Raw genomic sequence first — 17,366 nt, forward strand, 5'->3', positions numbered from 1 at the left:
CTGGAAAAATACTGTTCTACAGATGTCCATTTGCAAGCATTCATTTTTTTTTCCTGAATGTTGACAGATATGAGTGTTAGAGGGGAAGCTCTGGCCCATTTTGCTTCATAAGAGCTTGGAACTCAACCAAATGGAGATACTGCATGGGCATCTACTGGTAAGCCATGGAAACATCAGCTACACAAACTTGCTTGTATTTGAGACACCTTCCACTTCACCTGCTAAAATAATTCGAAGAAGGATCAATCTGTGTCACGTCTTAGTGAATTGCTACAAGTATAGCCAGATGGGGAATACAGGCAGCAAAAAGACAAATAATAACAAGAACATACAATGCAAAACTATGATTTACCAACAAAAGAAGAAACATAATTAGCACTGTGCAAACTGAGAATCTTAAAAAACAGCAAATGCAAAACATACATCTCGGAAAGCATTGTTATTTTTCGACTCGTGCTGCAGAGACACCATTGTCTCTACAGATGGGTTTTATATTGCTTTGCTTTTGTTATTGTGTAAGATAACAACTCAAAATCTGAAAACTGTTTTGTTTGCCTAAGTGTGAGCTCCTCAGACCTGAAAAATAAATGGCACTGTTGCTGTGGAAGCAGAATATTTTGACTGAAAATATTAAGTGTAACTTATTCCACGCTGTATTTTATTTGAAACCAGGATGTAGATTTTATTAATAGGAAATCCCAAACGTAATACGTAAAACATATCAGTAAAAACATAATTATAATATTAACAGTTGCTTCCTGTGTATAAATACAAAATAAATTCTCCCTAGAATACTTGAAACTGAGAGCAACTTTATAGACAGAACTGGTGCCTACTTGGATTTACATTATGTCAATATGAGGGTAATTTGGGAGCTAAAGTTTTTTAAACAAGCAATCAAAAGTTGAATTAAGCCATAACAAAGGGTGAGAACATCCCAAGATTTCATTTAGGTAGATTTGATCCATGTTATTATTCTTTGGCAGATCAACAATCAAAATTATGGACAAATTCTTTTAATGACCAACCTGGAATTCTTTCCAGTTTCTTATGTCTCCAGGGCCATTTAATTTCCTCCTTCATATCTGGCTATCACTCTACATAAAGACCAGGAAAAATCCCACAAATTGAGAAGTTTATGCAAACTTTTAAGAAATAATTTTTTTTTTTTAATACTAATTAATTTCCCAGTTCTCCAGCAAGAACTTCAAAACCCCTCAACTTCCCATAACTGTTTTCCAGCAGAGATACAGACATCTTCAAGACACTCTCTTCAAAAGTCAGACAGGACAGGGTCCAGACCCTGTTTTCTGCTGCCTTCCATGTGCTGACATGATCACAAATACACACCATGAAGTTCTCTTCCTCTGCCAATGTTTATGTACACTGAAATAAATGTCTTAATTTTTTACTAACCCTCGATCAAAGATAAAAAACTGAATAAAAAAAATAGATAGAATTAATTTCTACCTCAATCTGGGTGGTGTTGTCATGTGCCTCTTCAAGCAGCAGGTCTGTGAAACCCCCTGGCTCAGAGGAATCCTGCCCCATACTGGCTCTGTTGGTGTCGACTGATTTGAGAGACTCTGAGTGCCTTCTCCACCTGTGGCTGCTTACATGTGAATCCACTTGCACATTTTCCTCCACTCGAGGGAAGCTCTGAACAACGTCATAAAACACAACTGTTTGACAGGAAAAAAAAAAAAAAGAAGATGATAAATGAGTGGAACTTTGGATTACTAATCATAACTGAAAACTCAAGAATAGTATTGTAATATTTCAATTTTATGTTTTGAACCACTCCATAGCACAGCCAATTAGCTCTCTGATAAAGCCTCTACAGCAGCATAAGATTTTAAAATAAGAGACAGTGTATTATACTTCCACGAAATTCAAGAATTTTGACCAAGTTTTATAGATTCCTCTAAACATCCAAAATGTTTTACTGTCCTGCTTATTTTATGTATGGGAAAAAATTTCCCTGTAATCTTTGTAAGTATGCTACTTGCTTACCCATAAAAGTCACTTTTCAAAATAAAAGAAATCTATGGAAAAAAAAAAAAGTTAATATAGCAAAACGAAGAAGAGGCAGAGAAACACTGGCAGGGGCTGAGCTTTTGCTACTGATCTTATGTGGAAAGAGCTTGGAAGCCATGGTGCAAGGCAGCCAAATAAACATTATGAGAGGCATGAAATTCCCATAAACATCTGTTCCAGTGTAAAAATAAACTTCCCCATTGTGTAAGTGATAAATGCAAATGACGTGTGAAGTCTGCAGACACCTACTATATCCCCTGCAGAGGGTGAGCAGTTGAGTGGTGTGTTTTACATATTCTTTTTGTCTTTTATTCATGTTCATTCACAACCTTTTCATGCTAGTAAAACTATCATCAAGACAAACCCATAAACTCTTCAGGAGTTTCAATTTTGCCCAATCCAAAAGTCAGTGAAAGTATTTTTATTAATTTATTTCAATTAACACCTTTAAGAGGGGGTAAAGTAATTTTGCAAACTTTACACTGAAAATCAGATATGCTTTTCATACTGTCTTTAGGTCTAAAAGGAGAAGTGGAGGGGTTCTCTGTGCTTTTCATATAGGGGATATTGTTCAAAAAACAGAATGCGAGGTTCCAAATGAAGTCTCAAGAGAAGTGGCCAAGTAAAAGAAAAATACTGAAAGTTTAGACTCATAAAGACATTACTTTTACCAACATTTCCATTGTTCTGTTTGGCAGAAACTTCTGACCAAAGGAAGGCACCACTTCTAAGTCCTTACTAAGAATTGCATATGTTGTCTAGATACACAAGAGATGGAAAAAATAGAAAAATATCTGTTGAAGGTTTAAATAAGAATTAAGATTTTACTGCATCATAGCAAGAACAGGTACAGGCACCATGGATATAGGAGAATCTGGCAGACATTGTTCTTGACAGACCAGAAAGAATTATGGTACAGAAAAAAAAATCCCTAATATGATTTAGGTTCTTTGTGATTCCATTTTTCTATCAATTTCCCCCAAATCTACTAAACTTATTTCCTAAGCTATTTGATCATGGTCAATCACACTGAATTTACGTGAGCCAAAGGTGCTCTGTCACCTAGAAAAATCAGAATTTAACAGAGATGCAAAATAAACAATCTTAGGCCATAACTGTGCTCAGACCCCAAGTAATCAGACTTCTGTTAATTGATGACTTTTTGAAACCTGTTTCCTTGTGTTTCTTAAAAGCCTTAGAACACCTGTCTTCAACAAATTGCCACTGCACTCCTTCTTTTATCAGGCAATCAGCTGCCAGATGCAGAGGGACAGCTCAGCAGATGAACTGACTTATTCCTCCCTGGTCCTTATCAAAATCCATTCAAAGCTGCCCTCTCTGCTTCAGCTTGGAGGCACTCACCATGGAGTTACGGGGATAGGGCATCAGAAAGCTGACAGGCACAGCAACCTTCTCAGATACAATTGCAGAGAGGCACTTTCTGCCTGTGATACATGATGCCTGAGGCTGGATCCATGGAGACAGTGTTTGTCCTCCCACCCAAGCCATGTCTGCAGCTCTAAGACACCTCAGCGCCTGCTGTGGGGCACGGGGAGCATCAGATACCTACAAACAGGAGTCACAGTGCAATAGCTATGTGTCTGCAGGACCTCGCTCCCTTCTTCTCAAGCATCTTCCCTTGCTGCCCTTTGTGAGGTAAAAACAGAAAGATAAAAAACATATTTACCCTCGTTTTGCACTCCCATTGCAGCCTGCTCTTTTTCTGGTCAACAATCAACATGTTGAGGCAGGCACCAAAATTAGCAAATAGAAAATGTGAAAGTTAGGGGAAGGTCTTAAATCCTATTCACCTCAGGCTGAGCCTCCTCTCTAAAGAAAAGCGATTATACTTTTTATATATCCTGAATAGAAACTAATGTGGTTTCTAAGCTTTAAGGTGTTGTAACATAAACTGCTTTTAAAAATAATAATAATAATACAGTGCTGGAGAAAAAAAGGAGATATGAACATTCAGGTATTTCTACTGGCTTGAAAATTCAAACACTTTTCTTCATAATAATAATCTTTTATAGTATAATTGCATCACAGCATCTGAAAAATTTGGCATGGGCCATTCCCTGTTAGAGAAGCCTTTGATGTTGCCAATGCACAACTTTTATCCTGTTTCAGCTGTTTTAATTATGTGATTTTTCTCTTGAAATGGAAAATGTTCTAACCCATATTGTTACTGCCATTACACTGATAAATATTATTTTCCAGGCGCAAGCTACACTGACACAAGGAAGATTTATAAGCATCTAACTGTATTCAGAATGCATTGTATCTTTCTAAATTTAATAGCAGCAAGAATTAAAAGCATGAACTGATAATGTTTTCATGTGCTGGGAAGGAGGAGATATTTCATGTGAGGTTTTTCTTTCTTCACTATTATCTGTGAAAGCTTTTACCAATGTTACCACTACACTAGTTAACTGTCCTAAACTGGCAGAATGGGGATACTGAAGCTTCAATGTGAGAGAAAATCTGGATGTGTTCTAAGGGAATAAAGAGAGAAATTCACTGTAGGCTTCCTCCTTCCTTAAACCTTTTCCTTAAGCTACTGGGGATGGAGAGAGAGAGATGATGGGCTTAGCCAGACCAGCTCTGATCCAGTGTGGTGTCTCTGGTTTATCCTAAAAGGTCTCTAATGCTGAGAAAGGGACAAACAAGGATAGATAAATTAATTTTCAAGTTCTAAACGCAAGCAGCTCATGAAGGAAAAACATTCAGAGACATACAATTCCAATACTTTACAAGTTAGAACTATTTCATGTTTCTGGTTGAAATCCCTGTGTAGATAATAAACTACATAAAAGGCTTTTTTAGAGGAAATATACCAAAGTATTATATTCTTATCTTCTAGATCTCTGAGCTTGCACCTAATTAACACTGAAGGAGAAGATGTCATTCAAATCAATTGGAAAGCGGCCAAATGCTGTAATATCTGATTAATAATAAAATCATAATATTGGAAAACATAAATGAGTAGTAACTTGTTCAGCCTGTATAAGCAGAGGCTCAGAACTACAACAAGCCTTCAAATCATTTAAAATTTGAATTACAGCTTTCAGCTGATATTTTTACGTGCAAAACACAAGAGTGTTATATATAGGTCTGCCACCAGCATGCAAATACCTCAGAGTGAAGGTCTGCAGAGTGATATTGTACTGCAATATTTTGGAAGCAGTGAAAACAGACTACAGGTCTTTCCAATGAATATGTAATTGAGCTGGTGTTTTGGTCTGATCTTTCAGCTCTTGTCCTTGAAGTTTTCATAAAAATTAGCAATGAAAATCATTATGTCTGCAGCTCCTTTCCCCCTTGGGTTAAGTAAAAATTTAAAATTTCAACTCTGTGTTGAATAAAGCTAGAAAGGCAGTAGGGTGGGGGTGTCACGGAGGCACCCCGTAGGTTAATTTAAGGGACAACAGGGTCCAAAAACAACTTTTATTGAACCGGTGAGAAACAGGGTTTTAGCACTCCAAAAGTGACTTAAATACAGGTTCGGATATCAGTTGAGGAAAATTATTGAGAGGCAGCAACTAATACAACAGGCGGTCCACAGTGTGCATGCACGTGGCTTCACCCAAAACAATGCCAGACCCGTCCCTGAGTCCCAGAGAAATGCACACTTGTCTAAACACGGTGTGGGATTATTTTTAAAGAGATACAAGCACTCGTAGTGAGTACGGGAAGTGTACACTCGTGATTCCGCGAGGGTAAATTTATAATACACCCGCAATCCTGCGAGAGTTAATTTACTTACACGTGCAAGTGTGCATGGAATCCTACACGTGCTTATGTGGAAGCACGGGAGGAAAATACACTCGCGATTGTGCGAGGGGCTCTTGGCGGCCACTCACGATTGTGCGAGGAAATAATTTATACACGTGCTCGTATTGGGCACAGAAAGTTACGCGTGCAAGTGTGCACAGAAGGAAAATACACTCGCGATTGTGCGAGGAAATAATTTAAAGTACGCGTGCAAATGTGCACGGAAAGTTACATGTGCATATGTGCACGGGAGGAAAATACACTCGTGATTGTGTGAGGATTAATTTTACACACGCTCATATGGAGCACGGAAAGTTATACGTGCATATGTGCACGAAAAGTATAAATATACTCGCAATCCTGCGAGAAGTTTTACTTACACACGTGGCAGCAAGGCAAGTGGAGTCCCCATCCCGGGGAGGGGGGCTCTCGGCAGCAGAGAGAGCTCTGAGAGACCCGCGACAAAGGGCGGAGTCTCGACGAGAGTCCCGTTTATATACTGTCTGATCAGATCTGACTGTAGGCACTCTAGGAGCTTCTCTGCACCCCCACACTGTCTGTGGGTGCCCCTGAAGCCTCCAAACATCCCCCACGCTGGGCGCAGCTCGGTGTGCCTCGGCCCTCCCTTCTCCTAATGGCCCTGGCCAGGGTGCTCTGGGGCCAAACAAAAGAAGCTGTTAGCCTCAACTAGCAGAGAAAGAGGGAGATGTGCCCCCTCCTTCCATACTGAAGGAGGGAGGGGGAGAGGTGGTGGGGGGATTGCATTCTGCTACAGGGGGTGAGGGAAACAAATCTATAAAAAGCTTTCATTCCTCTGTGATGTTCTGGAGCTAATGACTGGCTGTTGGTAAGTTCAGAAACTCCTGTCTAGTTGGCCAGTTCAGCCCTTTGTTGTCAATATTATTGATCAGAATTACCACCAAATGCTTTCAGGTTATAGGGGCATGATTTACACAAACTCGAAGGACCTATGCAGAATATTTGAGAGGAAACTGGGGAAGGGGAATAGCTGAAATTTACACACAGGCTTACTTCTGCTTACATCTAAGACACGTGCTTTAAATTTCCTTCTTACATGCTCACACGTAAAAGACATTTAAAAGATTTCAGCATCAATTGCCTAAACCACCATATACCCAGATAATAGTTTTTTTTACTAACTTAGCTTGCATTTTAACTATTAGTGAACAAGTTTTTAAACTGTATTAAGCTAACCTGATGGAGGACATACCAAAACCTGTACCTTCTTGTACATCAACACCTGACCTTTGAAGTGGCTCTTCTAGTCTGAGGTTTTTGGCAGGAAGATGTGTGTCCTGTGCTACAAAAATACACAGAACTTCTTAACAGATATCATTAACATAAATCAATGCTGAAAGTGAACAACTGAATACACAGAGAAGTTTGTCTACTTCAATATTGTGAATTATGCAAGCAGCTCTTACAGATTGGAAGTGTGGATTGGGCTATATAAGAAAGATTTGCAGAAAGCGAAGATGCCACCTGACTATGGCAAAGGCACAGGTTCTCTGCTTTGCAAGTCTGCCCTCAAAGAAAAAGAGGAAAATTCTAAGTAAATAAAATAAAATTGAAACAGCATAGCTTGACAATTAAGACAACTCTGATTTAGTAGGGAAATCTGGTTTGCATAAAGCTTTATTTAGAATTAGGATCTAGCTCACATTTTACAAGAATAAGAAACATTGAAAAGTTTATGGACAGCAATATAATTGAAAAAGAAAGGAAGTGTATTTTGAAACAAAAAAGCCAAATACGTAAATTATCTACCACTCATTCAGCTGCGCTGGTTATTTTGTTTGTTTTGTTTGTTTGTTTTTTCCTTTTTCTATGAGGTCAAAGAGAGGTTTGTGGAATGTTTCAGCACATTAGAATTTCAGAACTGCATTTCTGAAAAACACGTGTTAATTACATTTCATGATTGCACATATTTAGGCCAACTCTGCAATTTGACTAATTTCATAACTGCATCATAATCAACAAGACTTTTTTTGAAGTCCCAGAAATACTCACATATTGAAACCTCCATTTAACAGATTGCTTGTGAGAGATAGTATCATCTTTCTAAATCTGCCAGAGCCCAAATACCAGCAAAATCAAATTTATTCATCAAGGAACTGAAAATGCCATCATGCTCTTTTAATGTAAGTAACTTTCTACAGCCCGTTTCACGAATCTTTATTTTTTCTACGACCATTTTATTAGTAAAGATGAGAAACCAAAAAATGTTGGTGGAAGATATGAATACTGGACCCATGAAGTGACAGATTCTTCAAAACATAAATGTTCCTTTAACGGATTCTCCAGGTAGAGTGCTCATATAATGAATGCCCAGTATCACAGTGAAATCAATCATGCTTCTCATAAGAAGAATTTCCAGTTTAAATTATCTCTGCCTATGAACAGCTCAACACTACAGAGCCTTTATTTTCTGCTGCACGTCATTCATGGGACTAGGACCATTTGAATTTTTCAGACCTTAATTTTTGAAAGAAATAACAAATATGCTTGACTTTCAATATGCCCATGGTAATGATAGGATAAATGTCTTTGCAAACTTACAAATTACAGGATTTGTAAAAACTGTCCTACAGTGACAATTAACACACATGCAGCTGTGGCAGTTTGTATCATGATTTTAAAAACAACAAAAGACCACAACCTGACAATTTCTTTTTAAAGTATGGCTGAGACTCCTAAAATAATGTTATGTGTGAGAATGATACTTATGATGACTGTATTTTCACCAAACGGGGTGAAATTGGAGTCAGAGGTTAACAATAACAAAATACTGAGTGACAGATTATGATCACAGTTCTGAAAGTACTGCTGTTGAATTGTATGCTCAGAACAGCAAATAATGTCTAAAATGATAACACCACCTTGATAAATGTTTCTCTTGCAATTACACAACAGCTACTAAGACTCACTTCTAATGCAGAGTTGGTATCAATAATACTAGGTACTGTGGCAGGGAAGAAACATAACTGCTAATTTCCTTACATATGCATTTTATCAACAATATAAATTCAGACTTTTCCATTTGCAACCTCCTTCTGTTCAATAATTATTTTTCACTACTGTAAGTGGTCCCAAAGTGCATATTACCACACTTCCAGAAATTTATCTTTGTCACAACTACAACTGCTGGGGAGGAGGGGCTGGGGGTTATTGTCTGATTTACTTTCATTTTGAAATTATTTATGTAATTGTCCTCCTAAATCAAAATTGTTAAAGTCAGGAGCCTGAGTCCACTGGTAACAATGTCGTAACTTTAATTAGTGAACATCAGTACTTGGGAATTACGGTCTAATTCTTGTTTCATACATACTCTCCAGATACATAACCACAATAATTTACACGCATGTTGAATTTATGAGCCATCTGATTTATAATGTATTATGGGTTAGTTTTGCTACTCTTCCTGCTATTTCCACTTGGGGACAAGGACTGAAGTTTATTGCAGAACAAAAAAAAACCCAAACCAAACTCATGCCTCAAAGAAGGCTTACAGCCTCGAAGATGCTGGGTAATAAGAAGGGAGAGAGTTTTGATCAGTAAACAGTGTTATCAGATATCATTATAAATCTAACTAGTATCAAGATTTTGAGGCCATTATAGTAAGAAGATTTTAAAAGAAAAAAAATGTGTTATCATTTGATGTCCTTAAATTTTTTTACACACACAATCTAGATAGACTGAAGTTGCTTTCACAACTGAGGTTTAAACAGTGACAAGAGTCTAGGCAACATGGATGGTAACAGAAAGGGAAGGCATAGAACATTTTACACCTATTAGGCTCTTGCATGTCTCATGCACATCTGCAACCCACAGGCAGAGACCTTTGGTATTGCTTTTGGAACAGAAAAATCACAATTATGTTTACGCTAACAACGCAGAGTATAATCCTTTATTATAACCCTCCACTTTCTGAGATAAGGAGACAAAATCACTTTGAAAAGAAACCACAGAAAAACAAGATGGAATTGATTCTGGTTTAGCCTTTCCTTACAAAAAAACCCTCTAATAGGCTTAGATACCCAGCCATGGCAAATACAATTTGAGTACTACTCAGCATCCCTATTAACAAAAAAACAGAACAGCCAGAATTGTGTAGTTCTTATTTAATTTAAAACTCCACAAATGTGCTGTTACTGATGTGATATTTTCCAGAGCTTTCAGGTGGATCAGGTCAGAGAGCTGGACCTCAAAGAACACATGAAAAAAGTCAAACTCATACTATTAGTACCTATCTAAACTCAGTACACAATGCACAACTGAAATACTTTCTCCAACTGAAAAATGGGAAGTAAAGAGTTATTTTTCTCATTAAGTGTTGCTTGTCTTAGATGCTGTAACTCCAGTATAGCTTCTCTTTACATACCTTTGGTCTTTGTTATACATACGACCATTTATTAACACTGGCCTTCAACCTCTTTTTTTCAGTTGGTGATCCCTAAAAATTTCCTAGTAGGGTTGTAAATTTAAGCTTACTCAAAGGTATGCTTCCAGGTTCTTGTTTTCCTCTCCTTTCCAGGCCACAATCTTGCATTTTAAAAGGGAAGCCTGACTCTCCTAATCTCACCTGACTAGCAGAAGAGAGGTGCTTCCTGAGACAGTGAACAGTGCTGGGATTCTTTCTTCCAGATTTTTACCTTCAGCTCCCCATATTCAGCATGATTAACATCACTTAATGTTTGCACACTGTACAAATAGGTTTCATATCCACATTGCCAGCAGCACTTCCAACAATTATCAGCAATGCAGATACCAAGTGTACTTAGGTGAATATTTATCACATACCAAGCTTCCACATAAAGCAAAGGGAAGAATATCTGTAATGTTCTTATGTTCCTGGCACACAACTCAAAATGTTCATAGTTCTATTTTCTTGTGGATTTTCAAACTACAGAACAGAAAAACAGGAGGTTAACATTGTTTTAAATCATCTGAGGTTTTCTGATTAACCATTGTAGCAATAGTGTCAAAATGTTCATTCATGTGTAATTTATGTATCTTCTGTCCAGGCTTCACTATATCACAAATTCTTGCTAAACCACAAAATTATTTGTGTAAAAAGTAGCAAAAAAATAAAGAATTCAACAAAAAATTGTCCTGCTAAGAGAAATGGAGTTTTCACCATAATATTCTATTTATATGCAAATTCATGCTTTTCCAACCTAGATTCAAAGGTTTTCCAGAGAATACTAATACCAACTGTATATTATTTAAAGGCATTGGAGAAAAGTTTAGAAAGGCTTTTTTCTAGTCGATAACTGGATTACAGTACAATTGCCAACATCAGATACTACAATCTCCAATGTTTCCACCCCACAGTTCCAATTTGAAAGCATCTTTCTTTTTCCTGAAGGACACAGCAAACCTGTGCACTAGAACAACCCAAGGATGCCAACCCCATGGTGGGTCAGCTTCTCCTCTAGATTTAGGCTTAACCAGAACCAGCAAGCAATCCATTCATCTAGAAGATGGGCACCAATTGTGCACAGATGTATAGATTACAAAAACAGAGTTAAAAAACTAGATGGACAATTTTGCAGTCACATTGTTAGGACTAACTTCTGTTTCTGGGCAGCAGAGAAAAGCATACAAAAATGAAATAGTAATTTATAATTTGAACTGCAGCATATGTTTGGAAGTCCTTTTGCATGACTTGTCGAGGGAGAAGAGAGCAAATATTTGGGATGTGCCAAACTGTGTTAGCTTGGCTAATCTGCACCCTTCCCAGCAGCCAATGGCAAATGAAACTGGTAGAAGAACTATCTTCATTTTCAGCCCAAGGAAAAAACAGGGGCTGAGAGACACACAAGCCCATTGCTTGAAAAACAGATCAGCACAGACAGAGCTAGACTTCTTGTGGTCTGCAGAGGCAAAGAGCAGCAATTCCACGGACACTGCTCTGGCCAAGACACCATCAGTTAGCTCTCCACAGGCCTGTCACTCACGAGTGTCAGAGCAGCATCAGAGGGTAATTGGCTGCCCGGGTAGCCCTGTCAGGCTGACTTTGAGTCAGGTATAAGGATCGGTGTTAGCATTCACACCAAAGGCCACCATGCTGGATTTGGTAGCTCAAGCAAAAAGATACAGAGAAGAAAACAAAACTCACATATCAACACGACGGAACTACCTGTACATACATGTATATACAACATCACCTTCACTGGCACAGATTAATGTCTGAGCAACCCAACGCGGTGGAAATAAGAAAGGCAGCTTAACACCTCATTGGGTACAACAAACCCTGATAGACACACACATCAAAATTTTCTTCTCCTCCCTAATCAGGAGTGCCCAACAGACTGGAATCACCTTGTTAACAAGTTTGTCTACAAAAAGGGACAAACTCTTAAGCCCCTTACTAATTTCTGACTCCTGTGTCAGTGGGCCAAAATACAGCCTAGGTAAAGAGTGCCACCACTCAGAACCTGAACTAACCTGTACACCTTCAAACTAGGAAGATCATGCAACATAGTCCTGGCACAACTAACCCATGACACATTTTTCCTGCTGTGTCCTCAGTTCCCTCTGACTCGCTTGCAGGAGTAGAAAGGAAGTGGTTTGCGGTATTAGACGTTTCACGGAGCTCAGGATTTGGAAAACTGGAAAAAGAACAAGTAATTGCTGTTGCCCAGAAATGTGTAGCAAGGAATGCAATAGTATCTGACATTATACAAGCTGAAGAAAAAAGCTGCACGACTTTTCTTCCACTGTGCTGTACAGGAAAGTTTTCAAAGATGTCAAAGTTAAAATTTACAACTGTTTGTGGAGCCATAACTTGGGCTTTCCTTCAGCTCAGTGCTAAAATGCATGAAGTAATTTCAGACAGAACTTAAAATTTAAACCCCTTCATTTTCACTATGAATTAAAGAAGCGAATTTAATTTCTTCCTTCATTTTCTGTACATGGTTTCCTAGACCAGTGATTCAGAATTTAGAAAGACTATACCAGCTCCAAGTAAATAGCTTGATCATTTGTGGAATTAATGAATTCATTTAATAAAAAGTGAAGGCTTAGTGCCAGAATTCATTACACTGTGGTGTCAAGACAGGGTTTTCATCAAATGTCCTGCAAAAAGTAAAAGTAGTAAATTGGCACACCCAAACATGGAGTCACTCCACAGGTCAGGAAAAATAAACCTCATTGAGGTTATGTGGTGGGGTTACATGTTTAGGACAGCAATGACTGAGAATTACATTAAATATTAGTACTTTAAAATGCTCAAAATGTTTTTGACCTTATTTTCTTGGCTTTACAGAATCACTGAATTATGCTTACTGTGTTTTATTCTTGAGGCTTTTTCCATAGAGACGAGATGGTCAAGACACTACAATGATAATTTTTTTGAAAGAAGAGCTTGAATCTTGTTTCAGTGTCTCTTCACCCTCAACTCACAATTGCTGTTCAACTTAAATTTCTCTATACGTTTACGCAGTTCCCTCATTTCTTCAAAAATAATAGCACAAAACTTCTAAAAAAGAAGATCTATTTACTTCCATTGTTATCCATAGGGTATTTTCAGGGCTTTTGAAAACATAATAATGATTTTAAACAATAAGGGCTCCAACCTGGCCTGATGCAGTCAGTGCTGTAGATATGGCACTCCGTAAGATGAACCACTAGAGAAGTCAGAACCTTTCAACTTTACAGGAAGCACAAAAGAAATGGTGTAGAAATGGTGTAGAAACGGATACAATAAAAGAAAATAAAAATGTACTGTGAAAGCCTGGTTTACTTAATTTTTTATAGTATTTTTGCATAATAGTTCAATGGGTGCTTCACTTTTGCTATCTGTAAGAGGCAGATAATGATACTGGCTTTGTCTGTTAAACATATTCTGTGTTACTGATGACAAGCACTAGATAATAGCTATGTACTATTCTATTACTGAAATACCATTGTTTATTTCTTCCAGACTATCTTACTGTGCAGGGGCGAACTATTTTCTGTCTTATCAAACAAAGATTAAATTTGTCACTGAAATTAAAATGGGTCTAAATGCCTCCAGCTCCTTTTCAGGAAAAATTCTCATTTTAGCTTCATCAGGAGATCTAGTGGAGAAAAACATTGTTTCTAGCACACTAATGGGAGGAATTTAGAGCAGAGACTGTTCTTAAGCTCTGGCACAAAAATCTGCATTGCTAGACTTGATGTGGGAACAAAAAAAAATAAATAAATGGTACATTAAGGAGGAATTGTTGTAGATATGTAGATATTTAGGGTCAAAGAACAGCTGTATTAAACCAATCAAGAAGCAGAGACATAAAAATAAGAATTAAGCCAGTTAGAGATATGAATGATAGAAAGACATTCTTTGGCAGGAAAGAAATAATCCATTTGAAAACTGGCAGAGATACCAGGGAAACAGAAGAGAAAATATTGCATCAATCTTGAAACTTGTCAAAGCAATGAAATTATCTCACAAATGTTTAATTGGACTGCCCGATATATGGAGTATTGAATACTGCCTTTCTGTTCTCCCAAAAGACAGACAAACTAGTACTGTGGACTGTGCAGATAAAGTGCAGAAAGGACAGTTTTTAATGAACCAAGAAGACTGGAAGGACTCAAGTCTTATAAAGGGGTTTTAGCACTTACAAATGGAGTATGGGCATTTTTTGATTTATAATACATTACGTTTTATACTGTTTACATGCACCTCCATTGCCCCAAAATAAAATGAGGAAACTGCATTGCTTTCATCCACTTTTAACACACGGAACTAACACGGAACTCAGTTATTCAGTTATTTGGATAGACAAATTCTGGGAAAAGATCAAATAAATGTTTGTGGTTTTTTTTTTTTCTTCTTTATTATAAATCTTCCAATTCTCCCACAATATTCTCAAGAAAAAACATAAACAGCATCACAGAACTCCTGCTGGGGTGGCTTTGCTTGTGTGCCGTGTACGAACGTTTCATCTGTGCATTTTTTTAATGAGGAGGCAGAGACAGATAGTGCTCACTGCAAAGCACATGGTGCCTTGGAAGCCGTGCAGGGATGAGCCAGCTTAAATTACATCATTCTACACTTAGGAAAGGACAGATTTACAACCCTCTCTGCTGTGCCTCGTGCTTTTCTAAGTGGAAGATAGGGTGTTATGTAATGTGTGAAGATCATTACGCATCGATCATTAAATGAAGAGTATGTTATTTCACTTTTCAGAGGGTAAAAAAAAAACAGAGGCAACACACAGAACAAGACGGTTCGGTACATTTCTTAAAAAAAACCAACAACAACAGCAACAAAAAACAAAACAAAACAAAACAAAACAAAAAACGCAAGTGTACTTTAATGCTTTGGAGTGGCTTATTTTCTAAATGAAGCTGAGCTTATAGGAGCTCAAACTTGGTAGACTCAGTGACTTAGATGCCTGCAAATGTTGCCCAGTGCATTATGAGAGCTGAAGGGATGGCTCTGTGAGGAAGAGACCTTCACAGGAAAATCTGTTTCCTTCCTGGGTAATCATCATGGTGCAGAGCATTTACACTTCTATTCAGTGACTTGCTCCAGCTGTTGCTCAGGTTCTTTATTATCACTAGTTAGAAGGGAAAATCAAAGAAGAAAGAGGAAAAAAATGTCTGGAAATAAGAGTATAGTGGGTTTTAAAGGTTTTAGACACAATGACATCTGAATGTTTGCCTCTTCCTGGCTTATTCATCAAAGACAGGATTACTCCACGTACAGAAGGATTTGCGAAAACAAGTCAGCCAAAATGTGGCCTATTTGTTAGACAGAGACTGATAGATCCATAAAATATACTTGAAAAATCACCCCTGTTTCTTCCTGTTCTACCCACTACAGATTTTATTCCTAACAAGCACAGATCAACACTGTCTCAACATGCTATTTTTTTTCCTTTCCAAAGCACAGTGCCAGCAGTCAGCTGTGATTCCCCATACCCTGTCCTTGAGATTCAATGACAGTAAAGCACTAGCCAGTTGCACAAAAAGCCATCTTTTACAGCAGTCTCATATTTCTATGTTAATGCATCTTGCTGCCAAGGTTTTAACCCACAGACTGGCTGACAGCCCATCCAGAGCCACAGAAGCCACAGTAAGGTTTGGAAACCAACTCTTTACATCTTGCAACATGGAACTGATTCAACAACAGATAGACTTCATTCAGTGTTATAAGAGTACAATGCAAAGATTTACCTGATTCCTGGACAGAATATGACCCTAGAAATCATACTGAAATTTCTCAAGAATATATTCATAGTCCTTTTGGTTTTGTTCCTCATTAGCTCAATACAGAGAAATAGCATGGCATAAGCTCTACCTCCCTTCCACATACATTCACACTGTCAAACCACTTACATGTCATGCAAGTCTCAACCTGGTGAACTTAAATGGGACTTTAATAGTCTCTAGAACTGCTCATCTTCCACAGGGCTGTCAGTTCCACTTCACTGAGGAGTTAATCTTACATTAATCTGTTTTCTTGCTCAATAGCAATTGCCTTCCTCATCATGTACACCTAATTTAGTCACATAGAGAAACAGCTCGGTCACTACAGATATATCATTCCATGTCTAAATTATAGAGGCATAAATTTCCAATTCCTGGATGTCTAGGTGTCCTGGACATGCAACTTCTAAGCTTGGAGAAGCTGGCATTCCTTAGGCAGTATGTCCCACAGACCCATCACTTTCAAACCCACTGCAGTTAACAGGCCTGATCTACAGTATTTTCTCTTCAGACAAATGAGCTACCTAGTAGTAAAGGATGCAGTGAGACTCAGTCAGTAAAAGACTCTGGCAGACCTTGTGTTCCCACCTTACTAAGAGATAATGGCCACCTTTCTTCCCTGCCTGAGCAGCTCCCTTGCTTCTGCTTTCCAGTTTCAGAAAGCTCATGTTCACTGTGACAGAACTGTCTCTCAAAACACAGAGTAAACTCTTTTTCTTTCTCAGTCAGGGCTAGTGACAGTCACAAAATCACAGAATAGGCCCCATGCGTTTTCTGAACTGTCCATCCTCCTCCCTCTTTTTTGCTCCAATTAGTCTTCAATAATTTCTGGAACAACTTCAAAAGCAGGACACCTTGCTAGGAGATGGAAGACCTCCTCCAGGGTAAAGAGAGCCTTGAACTCTCTGTCCTGGTTCCATGGGGAAGACACCAGTACTTGGGCTTAGAAGATAAACTGAGAGCTTTTCTTGTCTCTTGCAAAGACCAGCTGCAAGTACCACTCTCAAAAATGCGTTGCACATGCTGGATCCAATTACGTCTCTTTTTGCAGCCCTTAACTGAGGAACTAATCCCCAGGAAGATGTGGCATTTCAAATATATGATGAACATTGCTTCTTTTTGTTTCTCTTTTTCAGGTAACGCCCAGATCCACAAACAGGTGTTTGGGATTGCAACTTAAGTGTTAACAGTCAGCACCTAACACAAGGCTTTAAATCTGCTTGAGAGTTAGAAAGCTACGATTTTTTTCATGAAAACACTGGGCTTGTAGATGCTCAAGTCCTTGATCAGAGGAAGAGTTCGTTAAACAGTACCCAGTGCTGACAGCAAAT

General features: G+C 38.2%; 1 protein-coding gene across 1 annotated transcript in view; it reads right to left on the reverse strand.

Annotated features, from left to right (window-relative positions):
- Positions 1–17,366, reverse strand: part of PLXDC2 (plexin domain containing 2) — a 273,059-nt gene that overhangs the window by 146,455 nt on the left and 109,238 nt on the right. Inside the window, exon 2 of the mRNA XM_065050838.1 lies at positions 1,471–1,682. Within this exon, the coding sequence (XP_064906910.1) occupies positions 1,471–1,682 (212 nt within the window). The remainder of the gene's footprint in view (positions 1–1,470; positions 1,683–17,366) is intronic.

This window comes from Columba livia, chromosome 2, assembly GCF_036013475.1.
Source record: "Columba livia isolate bColLiv1 breed racing homer chromosome 2, bColLiv1.pat.W.v2, whole genome shotgun sequence".
Taxonomy (NCBI): domain Eukaryota; kingdom Metazoa; phylum Chordata; class Aves; order Columbiformes; family Columbidae; genus Columba; species Columba livia.